The following is an 18804-nucleotide window of genomic DNA, read 5'->3' as shown; positions in this document are numbered from 1 at the left end:
CCACTCACTGCCCGGGTTAGAAGCAATGCAGCAAATCATAGTTACATAAAGAAGTATCTACAGTAGAAATGTTCCAGCCAGCGGGAAGACCGTTGGGCTTGGAGAGTGAAACATAAAAGCCTTATTTTAACAAGGATAAAGTTCTCGACTCAAAATTCTAACTTATTTTATTTTTATTTTTCCTAGCCCAATGCTGGACACTATTTTATTATTAGAATGTATACATACAAAGCTGAATTATGTACAAAAATATTTACAATTCGATGTCAACCATGATATATTTAGTAACCTGATGTTCGATTTACAAATTGTGTGAAAACCTTTCCTAAATTCATTATTTACATCAATGGAATGGCAAACTAATAAACTAATGTTGCAACTGAAATACCAAACATGGTTTTCATCGTCAAGAAACTGTCGTACTTGTGTAAAATGCCTGATTGAAATAGGATTTTACGTTTTGATTCCATAGAAGTGTGACGCAATGCAAAACAGAGTGCACTTCACTAATGAAATATGCAATGGTTTTCATTTGAGAAATATATAATGTATCGTCACACATGTTTCTTGCAATTACACATTTTCCGTGTACAAGGGGAGAGAGTGACAGCAGGCTGAAAGTGAGCATTAAAGGTGAAAGACTGGAGGAAGTGGATAGTTTTAGATACTTGGGTGCGAGTAAATGCCTTGGTGGATTGAAAAATGTAATGAGAACTAGACATCTAGGAATGGATGCTAAGAGGAGGTTATATGAAGGAGTGATTGTGCCAACAGCATTGTACGGGGCAGAAACATGGAACATGAGAGAGGAAGAGAGGAGTTTGAATGTGTTTGAGATGAAATGTCTGAGAAGTATGATGGGGGTTACTAGGCTGGATAGAGTGAGAAATGAGGAGGTGAGTAGAACAGCGGTGGAAAGAGAGCTGGGAGATAGGGTTGATGAAAGAGTATTAGGATGGTTTGGACACATGGAAAGAATAAGTGAAGAAAGATTAGTAAAAGAAGTGTGGAAGGAGTGAATATGAGGGGGCGTCCTAGGATGAGATGGATGGATGGGGTGAAAGGGGCTTTACAAAAGAGAGGAATGTCTGTGGAGGAAGGACGGGAGAGGACAGAAGATAGGGTTGAATGGAGAGGGGTTGTGTATAGATGATGTTGTAATGCATGCGGGGGAGTGGGTGGGGGATGGGGGGAAGTATGTATGAGAAAAAATTGACACAGGCCGAAGGGATTTCTCCCCGTCTTCTCCTTTTCTGCATGGGGGGACGGAGAAGGGGGGGTTGCCGAATTTATGAGGCGGCCTTACTGTGGATGTGCTGTGTCTTGCGACACTGCTTTTGACCCAGGGCAGTGGACAGTATGCAGGGATGACCCGTCATCCAGGAGGTGCCGGGATGAGAAGGAGGATGGAGGGGAGTGGAATATATAGGAAATGGAATGGGTAAGAGTAGTTTCTATGCCTTTTTCTTTTTGGCTACTCCCCGTGTAGGGGGAAAAAGCCTTTGGTATATGTATGTATGTACTTTCACACCCGTGATCAGCCCACAATCACAACATCGTCTCAGTCGGGTACAAAGCTATGACTGCCTTTGACGAGGATTGCATATCGATGCGCTTTTGTTGTTCCTGTTTAATTCTCTCCACTTGTCTTTGCAAAATCCTCATAATACAACTGTTCCACTTGAGCAAGGTCTCCCTTTTGCTTGTTTTGAAGGCAAAGGTTCGAATGCCACTTGTTCCGGTGCGCACTTCCAGCTTGAAGGAGAAGTTGTCCGAGGGTCCGATGCCGACGGTATCCATCATGATGGCTTCCATGTAGCGATATATAGGAGGCCGTGGCTCCAGCAGGAGAAGGACCTTGTCCATGAGCACTACATGGCAATCCTGCCGCATCATTTGACCCGGAAACCGGACCTTCATCCTGTTCTCCAAACGGAAAGGGCCATAGGGTTGCAGATCGAAAGGCACCCCTTCGATCCCACAGGCCATCAGTGTCTTGTTGGCTTCTGCGATACAACCTCGCAACTTGCTTAACAACTCTTTGATTATCGTCTGTCCTGGGCTCACTGTTTGCATGGTGACAATTGTTTTTATGTACATGATGAGCTGGAGAATTGGTGCAGCATAGGGGTTGCTAAGGTCCATTGCGGACATCTGTTCATCGTAGGAACATCGAATGAAGAGATAGTCCTTGTATAGGGTTTGTAAAGTCGAAAAAAACTTTAGAAAAGAAGAGAGCATTTCCCGGGACCCGTATTCAAACGTTAACTCTAACTCTGGTAAAAACGTTTCTGAATGAAACACGTACAAAGACCGCATTTGACTTAGAATTTCTTTGGGAGGATTTGTTGAGTCTGAGTGTAACAGAGCCTTCAATGTGCTGATATATTTCTCTTCGTTATCAATAATTTTTGTACATAGTGCACTTATGGACATTTTAGGAATGTTGTATTGGATTTGTCCAGTATATATGTCTTCTAGCTCACGGAAAACAGACCATACGGATAGAGGTGGTAAGTTGCTATTTCCCTCATGGTGCTGGGAGAGGCTCCTCAAATATTCTGTATCGCCATCAGAAGAATACCCACTGTTCTGCCTGCTTGCATGCGCTCGACCGAGAGACCCTGACTGTCTTCTTATAGCCCCTCGCTTCTGCTTCTGTCTATGGGACCAAGTCCCCGCATTTGTGCTCTTTGTAGTCGTGTCACTTGTAGTCTCAATGCTCCCTGTGTCACTCTCCGTCGTCGAACCACCGTACAAGCTGATGTGTTTCAAGTTGGCGGCAAGAGTGTTGTTCTCGGGCGATCTGATGTCATCTGTATCGGTTTCTTCATAGAGCAAATTCTCCAACTCCTTTATCCACAGCTGCTGAAGATGTATGTTCTTTGCACGGAAGATGTAGGCGTTTGTCAAACCCCGGACGCCATTCCGCACGCAAAGATGTATGATGATTCCTCGTTCAACATTGGCGAGGTCCACCTGGTCAATACGAAAACTGTCAATGTACTGGAAATTTCTGCCACTCTGTTTACACAGCACGATCACCTTTTCCAGTAAAACTACGTGGTACGTTCTCCTCACCAGGTTTCCTCCTCGCTTTAATGTTAGGTTGTGATGGAGCAGCAAGGTCCCAGAAGTTGTAAGATCAAATGGACATCCTACAATGGCGCTCAGAAGCAGCTTCGTATCAGCTAACTTCAAGTGATGCTTGAGCATGTCAATAACTTTCTGAAGGGTTACTTTCTCCTCGTCAGTGAGAGGTTGTTTCTGAATGCTCTCTAGAGTAAGGACATAATAGTGCAATCTCATTCTTGGCTTTCGAAGTTTTTCACTTAATAAGGGGTAGTGCATTTTGAAGAAATCTAAATGTTTTTCTATTATGCTATCAACAACCGGTATGTTTTCGATGAAATATACATATTTCATATATTCATCCTTGTGATGCAGAAAGGCCTCCCCTAATAAAAGTAAATTTGAATCGCTTGCTTTTAGTTTAAGATGGAGTCTAATATGAAGCTGAACCAGAGATTTTGTTTGAGCAAAGAGTAGAGTAAGATCTTTGCGAATAAATTGAGGAGCAGATGTACTGAGAGATTCACGATCGTACTCTAGTGATCTTATTGCAGACAAGTATTCTTGGTCCCCATCAATTAAATATTTTATCTCTGCTTCAATGAGTGATGAATTCCTTCCACCTGACAGAAGGCTTTGTTTGTCAACTCCCCCATCTGTGTTATCGAAGACACGCTCTTGTACCTGTGCATCCAAGCCCATGACGGTGTAGTATTCTTCAGTTTTTGAGTCTGTCTCCCCTTTTATGCTACCGTCTTCACTACTGGATTCCCCGTCAGATGCAAACATTTCCTCCTCATTCTCGGTCTGTACCGAAATATTGGAACATTGGTCTTCTGGTTCAGCTTCACGTGATAAAATGGGACTGCCATTTTTCTTCACCTGCGTAGCCACGCTGCCAAGTACTTGGTTCATTTTCTTGTCTAGAATTCTGACCCCTCGGTTGAAAGTCGTGGTTAACTTTGTCCTCCTTTTCTTGGAACTGAAATTAAAGAAATATATATGATCAGTAGAAATTCGTATCAACCAAGCTCGATGATTGTAACATTATTGTTTAAGTGATAAAATGTTCTACACATATTTCCTTTAACACCATATTAATATCTTCGGACAAAGGTACACCTTCAGGATATTAATCAACCTTGCAACTTCAGCTCAATGAGATTCAAGCTTTACTAGTTAGTCTGCATTGTGGTGACATTCGAATGGTGATTTTTACATTGAACGTTCATGTTTTCAAAGACAGTCTCTTTTTCACAATGCATTCGTCTGTTCTTAAACAAAATTATTTTAGACGAGACTGACTAGGAGGACGCTTTGGCTAAAATTGAATATAAACATCGAATCCATAACCCGGAAGATACCCAACAACTGTCCCTAGGGACTAGGCCATAGCTTAAGATCGTGTGATTCTTCGCCTTTTGTGTAATGTATGTGCATCCTGGGCATGTGTTGTCGAACCAATTCTGTATCTCGTCCCTTCAATCATGTCATTTACGTATATCGAGAACATTCCAAGTTCCAGAATCGACTAGTCACTGCCCTCCGTCCCGACAAATTACCCTTCACTACTGTTTTCATATATTGATTTTTTTTGGAAACTTTACCATTCAAGCAGCTTACCCCTAGGCCCTCCAGTATGTTTAAGTCTATATCATGATACAAAACTGTGATTGTTTGTCTGTCTGCTCGTCCATCACACACTATTCCTAGAGTCTTTGAGGACATAAGCCTGAGGGTCTCAGAATCGGAGGTGTTATCGTGAAATGGGAAAGTCACGAAAGAGGCATAGAGAGACATAAAGAAACAGAAAGACACAAAAAGAGGCACATAGACAGCGACAGGCAGAGACAAACATAAACAAACAGAAATAGAGATGAGAGGGAGAAGTGGGAAAAAAGAAAGGAGAGTGAGAAAGAAGAAATGGAGAGATAAGAGATGGAGGGAGAAGAGAGGAAGACAGGAGAGAAAGTGGAGAAATGAGAAAAGAAAAGAAAGGAAAATGGAAAAAATAGCGAAAGGAGCAGGGAGTTAAAAACAGGAGACACTGATAAAGGGGAAAATGAATATAAGAAGGGGAGAGATAGAGAGGGCGAAAGATAGATTAGTAAGAAAATATGTAAAAATGGATAAAGCCTCTCACGAATTGTATGGCCGCGACCTCGTTTCCCATGCTATCGTTCAAATAAATCAGAAAATATGATATACAACCCTCTCCAAAAAAGTAAATAAAAAGAGAACAAAATTCAGCATTCGAATATGAAATAAAACGCATTGAATCCATAAACAAAATGACAAAAATATGTTATAATAGCCATGTTTGTCCGTCACATCCCAAGATCTCGTTCTCTCATCCTCTCTCCTTCTCCCTCTCAGTCTCTCTCTACCTATCTCCTCTCTTAATTAAGGGAGCAGATAAGTGACGTGTCTGTCGGGGTTTGTCAGAGTCAATCGAGGTCCTTCGGAGTCTGTCAGAGTTTGTTGGAATCTATTGGGTATCCGCTTATTGTTTCAGAAGGTCCTATGATTTTCCCTCCTAAGATCCTTTCCCGTTTGGCGGGAATCTAAACGACGTCAGAAAGAGCTTCCACGATTTCTATGGGCTTCCATTATGCCAAATAGATCCGTCTAACTTTAAACCAATACGCCAGTCTTCCGTTTAGGGCAAACTCTCTCAGTTCCTTTGAAATTTATTATGCTGATGAGAGGCAAGGCCTCTGTCCTGAACATCATGCATGATGAGGAATATAAACCTATGTGACAATATTTACAGACCATGTATGATTTTTTTCTCAACAGTAAAAATTTATTCTACTGACTTACATATTAGTAGTGTTTCTACTATCAATACCTACCCAAGCTTGACTGGGGCTGCAAAGTAGTCATGCGGGTCAAGTATATGCAAAATTCCCTTTGCATCGTTGTCTGACAAGCACTGAAGTACCACTGCCGCGCGGCCGAATCCATGACTTCTGTAAATGTACACAATCCTGGAATCGCGACCTTCCACTGTACACGCGACGTGCACATCATTTGAGCAGTGTTCCAGAATTTCAGTCTCGTTTTTCCGAATCTTAGTTGATCTCCCGTCACTAACAATAGTCACTTCTTGCATTGCATACAAATCATCAATCACACCGATAAAGTTTGATCTCTTTTGGGGTAGATCGTCTTGGCTGGCGGGACTGGTGTTGCACAGTGTGTCGTGACAGACATTCGCCACTCTGATCCTCTCGGACAGAGTCATCTGGCGAATAGGGAGCCGCACCTCGGCGACACCCAGGAGCACGGCCCTCGCTGTGTTCATCATCTCCTTTACCTGAAAAGAAATAAAAAAAAATCATGATGTTAGAATATCACAAAGAATTACAAAGGAGTAGCATGCCGGCAGGAGACCTTTTGGTCCATAACTTGGTCGGATGCAAATAAATATATATATATATATATATATATATATATATATATATATATATATATATATATATATATATATATATATATATCAATGATATATACAACAAATAAATAACAATTATAATGATATCAATAATAATGAATAAATAAGTAAAGTTAAATAATAAACAAACAGGTAAATAGTAAATGATAATAAATTTACAGAAAAATAGTAATAAATTATAATCAAGGAAATAAACAAACAGGCAAATAATAACAAACAAATAATATAAAATAAATGGCAGTCATTACAGCATCTTGCTTAGTGTTTATCTAAACGAATCTTCAAGCTTTGAACTGAACTACATTGCACTGCCTCCGTAAGAAGTTTATTCCATTCATTAACTACACGGTTGGCAAAGTTGTTTCTACCCACTTACAAATTTAACATAATTTCTTGTCGGATTCTCATTCAGCGTGAAGATTTTGTCAATTTTGATGTTGCCAATTCCCTGTATCAAGTCATCTATGAGTCTACGCTTTTTTTTTTAGGGAAAACATTCATATGTTTTAGTCGATTTTCGTATGATTTATTTTTTATATTTGGAATCAGTTTTGTGGCTCGCCGTCGTACTTTTTCCAATCTGTCAATGTCTTTAATGAGGGTGACCATACGGAAACAGCATATTCCAAATGTGGACGAACTAAAAATTTATGTAGCTTATTATTGAGAGATGAACTTTTGAAGTCAAAGGACCGCGCAATCAGTCCTAGAATCTCATTTGCTCTCTCAGAGACTGAAATACACTGCTTAGATGATTTGAGATCGTTACTGATAATTACACCGAGATCCTTTTCACTATCCCCTTTTGTTAACGAATTTCCAAATAATTTGTAATCGTACTTACTTTTATTTTTACCTATGTGCATAATATTGCATTCACATGTGTTAAATTTCATTAGCCACTTTTCATACCATTGCTGTAGTTTATCTAAATCTTCTTGAATATCTTATTGGTTTAAGTGATAATTTGCCATGCCGCACAGTTTTGTATCAGTAAATTTGGAGACAATAGAATTCAGTCCCTGGATTATATCATTTATATATACTATGAATAGAAGTGGCCCAAGAACGGAACCCTGAGGAACTCCACTTGTAACATTTTTCCATCTAGAAGTTTTACCATTTAGAATAATTGTTTTCGATCATTCAACCAATTACTAGTCCAACTTGATAGGCTACCACTTATTCCGTGTGAAGCTAATTTAGTAATATTTCGAGGAGGATGGTATCAAAAGCTTTTGCAAAGTCTAGATATATTAAATCTATATTTTTCTTTTGTCATAATTCGAGATAACTGTTTTGTAGAATTCGAGTAAGTCACGCAAGAACATTTCCGTCTGAATCCATGCTGGCTATCATTTATCAAACAGTAACTTTCTAAACAATTTTCGATAGCATCTCTGATGATAGTTTCCATAATTTTTCCTACGATTGAAGTCAAACTTATAGGCCTATAGTTATTTGGTTTCTTTTTGTCACCTTTTTTGAATATGGGAGAAACGTTAGCTAGCTTCCATTCTTTTGGGACATCTCCGGATACGATGGATTTCTTGAAAATAATTTCTAATGGAACAACAATCTCATTCTTTATTTCCTTTAAGATTCTTGGATGCCAACCGCCAGGCCCTGGTGTTTTATTAATTTTGAGTTTTTCGATACACCTTTTAATTTTTTCTTTTGTTATATCTACCGTAGTAAGTTCACCCTAGACTTCTCACAGGTTTCAGTTTGGAGTTCACTTTGAGGTATTTCGTTTACGAATACTGAACTAAAATAATTTTTTAAAATATCACACATTCCATCATTTAAATATTCAAGTTGACTTTCAGCAGATAATAATGGACCAATGTGATTCCTAATAACCTTTTTATCTCTAATGTAACTATAGAATTCTTTGGGATCTTTGGATTTATCGGCGATATACATTTCATATTGTTTTTTTTTTTTAATCTCTCAGTATTAATACACAAGTATTCATACATAACTTTGATAATTATTAGGTGCACCCGAGCACTTGTATTTCTTATAAGCCTGTCTCTTTTTAGCAATACTTTTTTCATTTTCTTTGTCAAGCCATTTTGGGCGAGCCTGATTTAGGGGGCGTATGTCCATAAACGGGATGTATGAATCATCCTATTAAGCGTATTTTGAAACATTTCCCGCATCTGATCTACACGTCTTTCGATTAATTTTGCCTCCCAATCTGTAAACTGAAGCTCCTGACGTAGTCCTAAGTAATGAGCTTTACGAAATCGGATATTTTAGAAACACAGGTATCTATTCTAATTCATTTTAGCAGTTTGAATCTAAGTTGTGATCGCTAATTGCAATAGTTTCACCGATCGAGCAAGTTTCCATGTCTTGTGAGCTCTTTTACATGCTGAACTAAGTAATTGCCGCCGAGAAAATCTATCAAGCTACTACCTATATGGCCATGTTCTAGAGTCATCCAATCAATGTCAGTGAAATTGAAATCATCCATTATCAATAAGTCCCTGTTGCAGAAACTAGACAGTACTTGAAACAATAGTTTGTCGTCTGCTAATGATAATATTTTTGGCCCATATATTACACCTACATTGATTTTTTGTCCATTTGTTTGGGTTAATTCTACCCACAAACTATCATATGCATCCTGTTTCACCATCTCTAAAACACAGGCATGGACATTGCTTACGTACAACAGAACACCCTCACCTTTCTTGTGGTTTCCATCCTGATGAAAGTGTTTAAATACCGCAATATTAAATTCAGCTTCAAACTCTCCACCATTTAGCCATGTCTCGGTTGTTCCTATCATCTCGAGATTTTCGCTTTTGACATGCGCCTGGATTTCTTGGATTTGTTCCTAATACTACGAACAAGTCCATGGTTAAAAAAACTCGAGATTATTTCTTTTTGGCACGTTTTGAGTTTCAACATCAAGCCTTACATTATTTTATTCTTTATTGACGCCTTGCTCTATATTGATATTTGGTCCTTCACTGACATTCAATGCTCCATGGGCATTTGCCCCATCACGGACATCTGGTCGTTCACGGTCATCCGATCCTTGCCCCCCTACGTTACCACGTTCCACACCGGCCTCCCGTCGTTCATTGACATTCTGTCCGGCATCCTTTCCTAAAATGATATTCTGTCCTCCATTGACATTATATCCTACCGTGATATTTTGTCTTCCACTATTATTATATCCCATCGTAATATTTTGTCCTCCACTATCATTACATCCCATCGTGATATTTTGTCCTACACTATCATTACATCCCATTGTGATATTTTCTCCTCTGACATTACATCCTGATGTAATATTTCGTCCTCTACCGACATTATATCCTAAAATAATATTTTGTCCTACACTGACATATTGCTCTACATTATTGCTATACCCTACTCTGTTTTCCCCAGTATATTCTATTTCCCCTCCCCTTTGAGTTTCTACTCCAAAATAGGAACTAGTTCATTACAAACTCCCACAATGAGGTTTGTAAGAACATCTTTGCCTCTGCGAGTAAGGTGGATCCCATCAAAAACGTAAAGGTCATTACGCCTGAAAAAGAGATACAAAGGATCAAGAAAATGGTATCCCAGTTGCGTGCACAATTGTGATATCCTCTCATTGACCCCTATGGCTCTACGGTTCCAAGACGAGCCAGCGTAGATCCTCGGAAGGATCCCACAGACTATGTGACGGCTCCCACGTTCCTACATATCCTGAAGGAGGACCTTGTAATTCCGAACAAGTTCCTCTCATCTCACCCTACCGATATCATTACTTCCCGTATGAACAATCGTAACCGTGTTCGTTCGCCTTTGCTCACTGATGGTCTGGGTACAATCGGCGATCACATGGCCCTGTTGACATACAAGCCTGCAACGTCGTTTAGTCTTCCGCTGCAGGATGTCATCATAGCCTCGCACCATGGAGTCCCCCACCACCAAGAACTCCTGATTTTCAGTCACCCCATCTTCCAGCAGAGCAAAAATATTGGCTAAAGCCAGCAGTTGTTCCGCAGGGCACCCGCTTACCGAACGCGGGCTCGACAAACAGGACCCCACGGAGCGTCACTCGCTCACAGCAGTGGAAGAGGTGGAACGCTCTTTGGGTTGTGGGGAGGATTCAATCTTTTTACACAGCGCACTCTTGAGAAGACGAATTTCCTCCTCCCACATCCTGAGACGGTCCTCCAGGTTCACACAACCTTCATAAGCCATTTCGCTCCTCCTTCAGCAATACAAAAAGCAAAGAGAAAATATAGATCAACAAAATAAACAAAAGCTGTCACTAAATAAACCAAATACACGAAGCTTACTCTACTTACCTTATGGTATTACTCCTACCTTTGGAGTACAGTAACAGACTACCATTTTGATTTTAAATTACTAGAACACTACACTTTACCTTACACCTGTACCTGTATAGCGCCATACGTATACAATTATAAAAACACAACACAATCACTTGTTGCTATTTGAAGATATAAACTTCACAGGCACTCGTTAGCTGGTGTCTCGATAGAAAACGAGTTCTCTAGCTGAGGTCTCTATATCTCTACCTATTTCTATATGTCTCAGTATCTCTATATGTATCTATCTACCTCCATCTCTATCTATATATCTTTTTTCTATCTCTATATCCCTATTTCTCTATATTTATTTATCTATCTCTTATTTCGCTTTCTCTGTGTACACCATTTATATATATATATATATATATATATATATATATATATATATATATATATATATATATATATATACATATATATATTCAATTCCTTTCCTGTCCTTGGGTTTGCTGCTAACAAGTTCTTTTACTATCTCTGGTTCTTCCTCAGTAGCATCTGACAACTCCCACTACCTACTGGTTACCTTGTTTACAGTAGCTTGTGACTTACTCGGTTTTCATCTGATATGTTCCTTCCTTTTTGTACTGACCTAACCAGAACATTTTTTCAGACTGGTGTAGCGTGTCTGTGTCGTTTCATATAATTCACAGGTGTCATTTCTCATGGACATCGACATTGAATGATGACTTTAAGAAGCATCTCGACGTCTTTGGTACCAAGTGCCTCCGGAGAACCATTTGGATATCGCTGGAATGATTTAATATCAAACCAGAGACTGTACTGTGCGACTCAGTCTAGGACAGTTTGCCAGCATAATTTGTAAACGTCAACTCCGGCTATATGGGCATATGGCATGTTTTCCTGATGTACACAAGGATGGAAGAGACGAAGAGGATGCCAACAGAATTCATGGCTGTCGAGCGTTGTTTGGAAAGGAAAGGAAAATAATATATATATATATATATATATATATATATATATATATATATATATATATATATATATATATATATATATATATATATATATATATATATATATATATATATATGCCTCTCTACCTCTTTATCTGTGTGTGTGTGTATTTACCTAGTTGTATTTACCTAGTTGTATTTTACGGGAAGGGGAGCTATGCTCGTGGGGTCCCGTCTTCATTTCTCATTTTATCTAAACTATTTTTAAATTCATGTATTGTTTTTGCACACACCACTTTCTCATCTAACTTGTTCCAACTGTCTATTACTCTGTGAGGAAAGCTGTTCTTTTTCAAATCTCTTCTATAGCTGTCTTTTTTTATTTTCTTTCCGTGTCCTCTTGTATTTCTGTCATCCCATTTTATCAGATTCTTTCTATCAGTAATTTCTATGCCTTTCATGATTCTGTAAATAGCTATCAAATCTCCTCTCTCTCTTCTTTGCTCTAGTGTCTGTAGTTCAAGTTTTTGTAGTCTCTCTTCATATGATAGTTTTGAGAGTGTTGGTGCCAGTTTTGTAATTGCTCTTTGTATTCTTTCAAGTTTTTTTTATACATTTTTTTGTACTTGGTGACCATATCGTTGCTGCATATTCCAATCTTGGTCTTATCAGGGTGATTAGGATTTTCCTCACCATTTCTTCATCCAGGTATGTAAATGCCACTTTGATTGTTCTTATTAAATTATAAGTTTCTCCAAAAATCTTATTTATATGTTTCTCAGGTGACATATTATTCATAACAATGACTCCCAGGTCCTTCTCATTTTCTACTTTTTTTATTCCTTCTTCTCCCAAATTATATGATCCTGTTATTCTGTTTTTGCTTTTTCCAAATTCCATTATACTACACTTTTTTGTATTGAACTCCATCTCCCACTTCCTACTCCATTCCTGTACTTTATTTAGATCTCTCTGTAGTGATTCACAATCTTCTTCAGTTTTCACTCTTTTCAGTAGTTTTGCATCGTCTGCAAAGAAGCTCATATAGCTTTCTATTCCTTCATCCATATCATTAATATATATAGCAAACATTATTGGGGCCAGAACTGTTCCCTGCGGGACACCGCTTATTACTTCATTCCATTTTGAGTGCTGGTTTCTTATCACTACTCTCATTTTTCTTTCTTGCAAAAAGTCTTCCATCCAATTTAGTAATTTACCTTGTATTCCTCCTTCAGATTCTAGTTTCTTAAGCAACTTCTTATGTGGTACTTTGTCAAAAGCTTTTTTTAGGTCTAGAAATGCACAATCAGCCCATCCATCTCTTTCTTGTATTATATCTATTAGCCTTGAATAGAAACATATTAAATTGGTGACGCATGATCGTCTTTGTCTGAATCCAAATTGCCTTGGATTTAGTACGTTGTTTTTTTCCAAGTATTTTACCCATCTATTTTTGATAATTCTTTCACAAAGTTTTGCTATTGTACTTGTTAGAGAGACTGGTCTATAGTTGGTAGGTTCTTCTTTATTTCCTCCTTTATATATAGGTACTATATTTGCTTTTTTCCAATCTTCTGGAACTTTTCCTTCTTTCAAGGAACTGCTTATTATGCTATGTATTTTGTCTGCCAGTTCATTCCTGCATTCTTTCAGAATCCAGTTTGCTATTTCATCTGGTCCATGCGATTTTCTGACATCAAGATTACTCAAGTGGTTCAATATTTCATTCTTTGATACTTCTATTTCTTCTATAGGGGGGACTTTCTCTTTCCATTCAATCTCTTCAGGTTGTATGTTCTCCCTTGTAAACACTGATTTAAAATGTTTGTTCATAATTTCCGCCATTTCCATTTCCTCAGTGTATTCAACTCCCCCTTGTCTTAATTTCTCCAAGTCCTGTTTGTTTTTCAGTTTATTGTTTACAAATCTGTAGAATAGTTTTGGTTGATCTTTACATTTTTCTATGACGTCTTTTTCATATTTTCTCTTTTCCTCTCTGCACGTTTGTACATATTCATTTCTATAACTGGTATATATTTTCCATTTTTCAGGTCTTCTGTCTTTTTTCCATCTGGTCCAGGCTTTGTTTCTTTTGTCTTTTAACTCCCTACAACTTTTGTTGTACCAGCATTTTACATATTCTTTTTCTTGTTTTTGTCTTGGGACATACTTTTCCACTCCTTTTTTGTAAATTTTTGTCAAAATATTCCATTTCTTTTCCACTGATGTTTCTTCTTTGTATATTTCTTCCCAGTTTTCTTGTTGAAAGAATTCTCTTATTTCATCAAACTTTGTTTTTTCATACATCATTATTCCTTTTCTATATTGTTCATTCCTTTTCATATATTTTTCTTCATTAAGTTCCAGTTCAATCAATATGTGGTCACTTTTACCTATTGGTGTTTTATATTCAATCTTGTCCACTATTCTAGGTTCAGATGTAATTAACAAGTCTAGTCTCGATGGTTCTTCTTCATTTCTATACCTAGTGTTCTCCTGTATCCATTGTGTCATTGTGTGGTCAATAATCATCTCAAGTAGAGCGTTTCCCCATGAGTCGTCTCCACCCTTTACTGTCATTTCTTCCCAGCAGATTTCTTTGCAATTAAAGTCGCCCATCATAACTATTCTTCCTCCATCTTCCATTATTTTATTTAATGTTATCTTTGTGTCCTCTAAAATACTTTTATGTTCACTCTCCTCCCATGAGGCTGTTTTTGGAGGCACATAATTTATCACAAATTTTCTGCTCTTCTTATCTCTGTCTTCCACTTCTATCATAATCATCTCTACTGTATTCTTTCCATATATGACACCTTTCACGTTTATATCCTTCTTAGTCAGGAACATAACTCCACCCCCTTGCTTTTTCTCTCTGTTTCTAATCCAATAATTGTATGCATCATGTCCTACACTGTTGGGTGGTAGTGGGCCTTTTAATTTTGTTTCTACAATTCCCATTATGTCCGGTTCTTTTTCCTTCAAATAATCATTCAGCTCATTCAATCCTGTTATTAATCCATCTATATTTGTGTAAGACACTCTTAGTTTTCTGCCACTTCCATTGTGTTCTCTGTTTCCCTTATGTTTTTCTTTTGTATGTCGAACTTCCTTAGTTTCATGTTCACTACTCTCCAATAGAATCTCTCTTTCTCTGACTCCGTTCTGTTCTCGTTTTTTGCCTTAGCTTCCAGTCTTTTCTGCTTTTCTTCCTCTCTTTCCTCTTTATTCATTTCCCTTTTTATCCATATCTTTTTATATTGTTCACTTGTTGCTAGTTTCCCTGTTTTGGATAAGATATTCTCTGCCGTTGTTTGTGACTTGAATTTAATCTTAATTGGTCTGGTCTTGTCTGTGCTATACTTTCCGAGTCTAAATTTCTCTTCGATTTGTTTCATAATTTCTGGTTCATCTTCCTGAACTGATTCTAGTAATTGGCTTACTTTTTAATTTTCCTCTTTGATTCTTGTGGTTCTATCTGTGTTGTGTTTCTCTTCCATTCCTAATATAATTATACATTTCTTCTTGTCTGCTAAATCTCTTACTATATTCTCCTTTTGTCTCATCACTTTAATAACTAAGTCTTCAGTATGTTCTTTCAATTGCTGTTTGACTATGTCAGTGAATGAAACCTTATTTCCTTCTTGGGTTGTTTTCCAATTCTTAGTTTCTTTAGCTATTGTCTCTCTGTTTTCTTTACTATTCTTCTTCAATTCCTCATTCTCCACCTTTACTTCTCTTAACTGTCTTTTTAGGTCTTCTATTTCATCAGTTAAGTTCTTATTCGCCTTTTCTAGTTCTTCCAATCTTTCAACCCTTTGTAAAATGGTGTTCATATGACCTAACCTACTCTCCAAGTCCTCGTTCACCTTATCAACCTTCTCCTCTAGTCTTGTCAGTCGGGGGGGGGGGGTTGTGTCCCCCCCACCCTCTTTAAATCCCTTGAAAATATTCTCATCACTTTCTACTGTATTGCTCTTATCTATACTTCTAATCTTTACATTTTTATTAGACATTTCGTCGTCGTCGGGAGGCCTTTTGTTTACCTTTCGCCTGTCTGCCTGGGCCAAGTCTACTCCTTCCTCATTTCCTTCCATTTCTCTCAGTAATCCCTCCCCCTTTCCTCTTTCCCTACTTTCCTACTACTCCACGAGCAATTTCCCCCCCACCCTGTAAAAACAATAGGCACTTCTCTTTGCGTTGGGATCCACAAACTTAAATTTTCTTCAGAACGTCTTCTAAGCCGTCCATTCGTTGAAGTGTGTGTGTGTGTGTGTGTGTGTGTGCCTGTGTGCGCGTGTACCCGTGCGTACACGTGCGTGACTGAATGAGTGAGAGAATGACTCATTCATCATGGTCTTGGATCACGTGCTGGACGACCGACCCAAATGACAGCTCACAAATTGAAAATGACCGATCAATGGGCAATACTGTGACCTCACACGCACGCACAAACACTCTTGTATTCGTACTGGAATACACATTAGGAGAGTTGGTGGGGCTAAACAAAGTCCGAATTACAACACTTTGTACATTTGTACTAAGGACCGTGAGGTCCTCTTGGCTTGGTGAACGCACACACCTCAGTCCCCATGCTGAAGTATATCGATGGTTTTATTATAGAGATACATATACATACATATATATACCAAGGCCATTTCCCCCTTATAAGGGAGGTAGCCAAAAAGAAAAAGGCATAAAATCATTCCCACCCATTCCATCCCTAAATACACTCCACTCCCGTCCACTCTCCCTCTTATCTTAGCACCTCCTGGATGACGGGTCATCCCTGCATCTTGTCCACTACCCTGGGTCAGAAGCAGTGTCGCAAGACACAGCACATCCACAGGAAGGCCGCTTAATTAAATCGGTGACCCCCCCCCCCATGCATAAAAGGAGAAGACGGAGAGAAATCCCCTCGGGCTGCGTCAAATTTTGCTCACACATACTACCTCACCCTCCATCCCCCACCCATTCCACCTCATGCATCACATCATCCATATACAACCATTCTCCATTCACCCCTGTCTTCTGTCCTCTCCCGTCCTTCCTCAACAAACATTCCCCTCTTCCCCAAAGCCCCCTTCACCCCATCCATCCATCTCATCCTAGGACGTCCCTTCATGTTCACTTCCTCCACATCTGCCTTCCATACCTCTTATACTAGTCTTTCTTCACTCACTCTTTCCATGTGTCCAAACCATCCCAATACTCTTTCATCAACCCTATCTCCCAACTCCCTTTCCACCCGTTCTCCTCACCTCCTCATTTCTCACTCTATCTAGCCTAGTAACCCCCATCATACTTCTCAGACACCTCATCTCAAACACTTTCAAACTCCTTCTCTCTTCTTCTCTTATGTTCCATGTTTCTGCCCCATACAGTGCTGTTGGCACAATCACTCCTTCATACAGTCTCCTCTTAGCATCCATTCCCAAATGTCTATTCCTCATTACACTTTTTACTCCACCAAGGCATTTACTCGCTTCTCTCAATCTACATTCTACCTCCACCTTCACTCCACCTTTTCCTGCCACATTTGCACCCAAGTATCTAAAACTATCCACTTCCTCCAGTCGCTTTCCCTCAATGATCACTTCCAGTCTACTGCCACTTTCACCCTTTGTACATCTCATCACCTTACTTTTACCCACATTTATCTTCAGCTTTCTTCCATCACACACTCTCCCAAACTCTGTCACCAACTTCCTCAATCCCTCCTCTGATCCTGCCACAAGCGCAGTGTCGTCCGCAAACAACAGCTGGCTCACCTCCCACTTTTCTCCATTATATAGATAGAAGCGTCCAACTCTATTGACCTTCGGCACTCAGTACTTCATCAGCTTAAGCTTATCGAAGCACCTGATCAGGTGATGCTTTGGCAACAAGATTCTTACGACATTGGAATGTCCTGTCTGAGTGTGAGAAGATCGTCAAGAATGCTATGACGTTAAAAAAAATGCCAGCGTGCACATATATACTCTCACGCTCTCGCCCTTCCACTTTCTCACATGCTCATACTCACACTCTCAGTCTCACAATTGCACTCACACTTACACTCTCATACTCACTCACTTTCACACTCGCACTCACTATACCCTTGCTTAAATGGGACATTAATAACTTGCACCGATACTAGCCCCCTTGTGTGTATGAGTGGGTGGGTGGGTGTGGGGTGGGCTTTTTGCATTGCCATGTCTGTGACGTTTATCAACGGTGATTCAGGTGATACAGTACGTTCCTATTCGCAATGCGAGCCACTGCATACAACGAATTATGTTCTTCATTTAAGACACGATCCCTCATGTGACAGATGACCCTTCATGTTCCATCATCCACGAGAAGCTAAGATGACGGGGAAACAAGGGTAGTGGAAGGGTGGAATATGTGGTAGTGGGTGCGTGCCTTTGACTTGGCTAACTCTCATATAAGAGGGAAAAAGCTCTTCGTATATAGATATGGATAAATCTAAGACGTTCAATTGTATTCCTGCTGAATTTTACCCAGGAGGCAAATGGGCGATAATTCCATCATGCTCAAATCAACAAGAAATCGAGATCGCGTCACACAAATGCGCCATATTTGACATTCGTCCTTTGTGGTACTGGTTCACGCCTTGGAATGATTATCAAATGTAAGATTAAAGACGTATGCTGAGCAAAGATTGTGAATTTCACAATTTTGGATAAGATTTATTTGTCTCTATCTGTATATGTATATGTGTGGTATATGTGTGTAAATATCTAGATACCTATCTAACTAGCTATCTATCTGCCATTCTTTCTCTGTCTCTCATTATCTTTTTGGGTCCATTACGGGCGAATAACCACTTACCTGAGGTGCGGGTCAAAATAGAAACAAAACATTCTTGGCGGTCGTGCTCCACCACCAAACGAAGACGATACACTTGCACAGACGACGAAGAAAAGAAAATAACTTCGTGGATGAAGCACTAGAAAAAATTTAGCACTCGCAACACTATACTTCACCTCACGATGTGTAACTCAAC

At 39.2% G+C, this 18804-nt stretch overlaps 1 protein-coding gene across 1 annotated transcript; it reads right to left on the bottom strand.

The window, feature by feature from the left end:
• Positions 1-1000: 1000 nt before the first annotated feature.
• LOC143022714 (uncharacterized) lies at positions 1001-18804 on the bottom strand. The gene is made up of 3 exons (XM_076181050.1): positions 18630-18804; positions 5928-6391; positions 1001-4054 (listed from the first exon to the last, which is right to left on the bottom strand). Exons 2-3 carry the CDS (start codon positions 6380-6382, stop codon positions 1549-1551), a joined length of 2961 nt encoding a protein of 986 aa, XP_076037165.1. The 5' UTR covers positions 6383-6391; positions 18630-18804; the 3' UTR covers positions 1001-1548.

This window comes from Oratosquilla oratoria, unplaced genomic scaffold (assembly GCF_046742065.1).
Source record: "Oratosquilla oratoria isolate Oo_2021 unplaced genomic scaffold, ASM4674206v1 SCAFFOLD145, whole genome shotgun sequence".
NCBI classification, from domain to species: Eukaryota; Metazoa; Arthropoda; class Malacostraca; order Stomatopoda; family Squillidae; genus Oratosquilla; species Oratosquilla oratoria.
This window is presented reverse-complemented; position numbering and strand designations above follow the sequence as displayed.

Excerpts from the sequence above, each read along its gene's own strand:
- LOC143022714 (XM_076181050.1), bottom strand. The coding sequence starts at position 6,382 with ATGATGAACACAGCGAGGGCCGTGCTCCTGGGTGTCGCCGAGGTGCGG. Across the intron at positions 4,055-5,927 it reads GCAGCCCCAGTCAAGCTTGG|TTCCAAGAAAAGGAGGACAA; the intron begins GTAGGTATTGAT and ends CTTTAATTTCAG.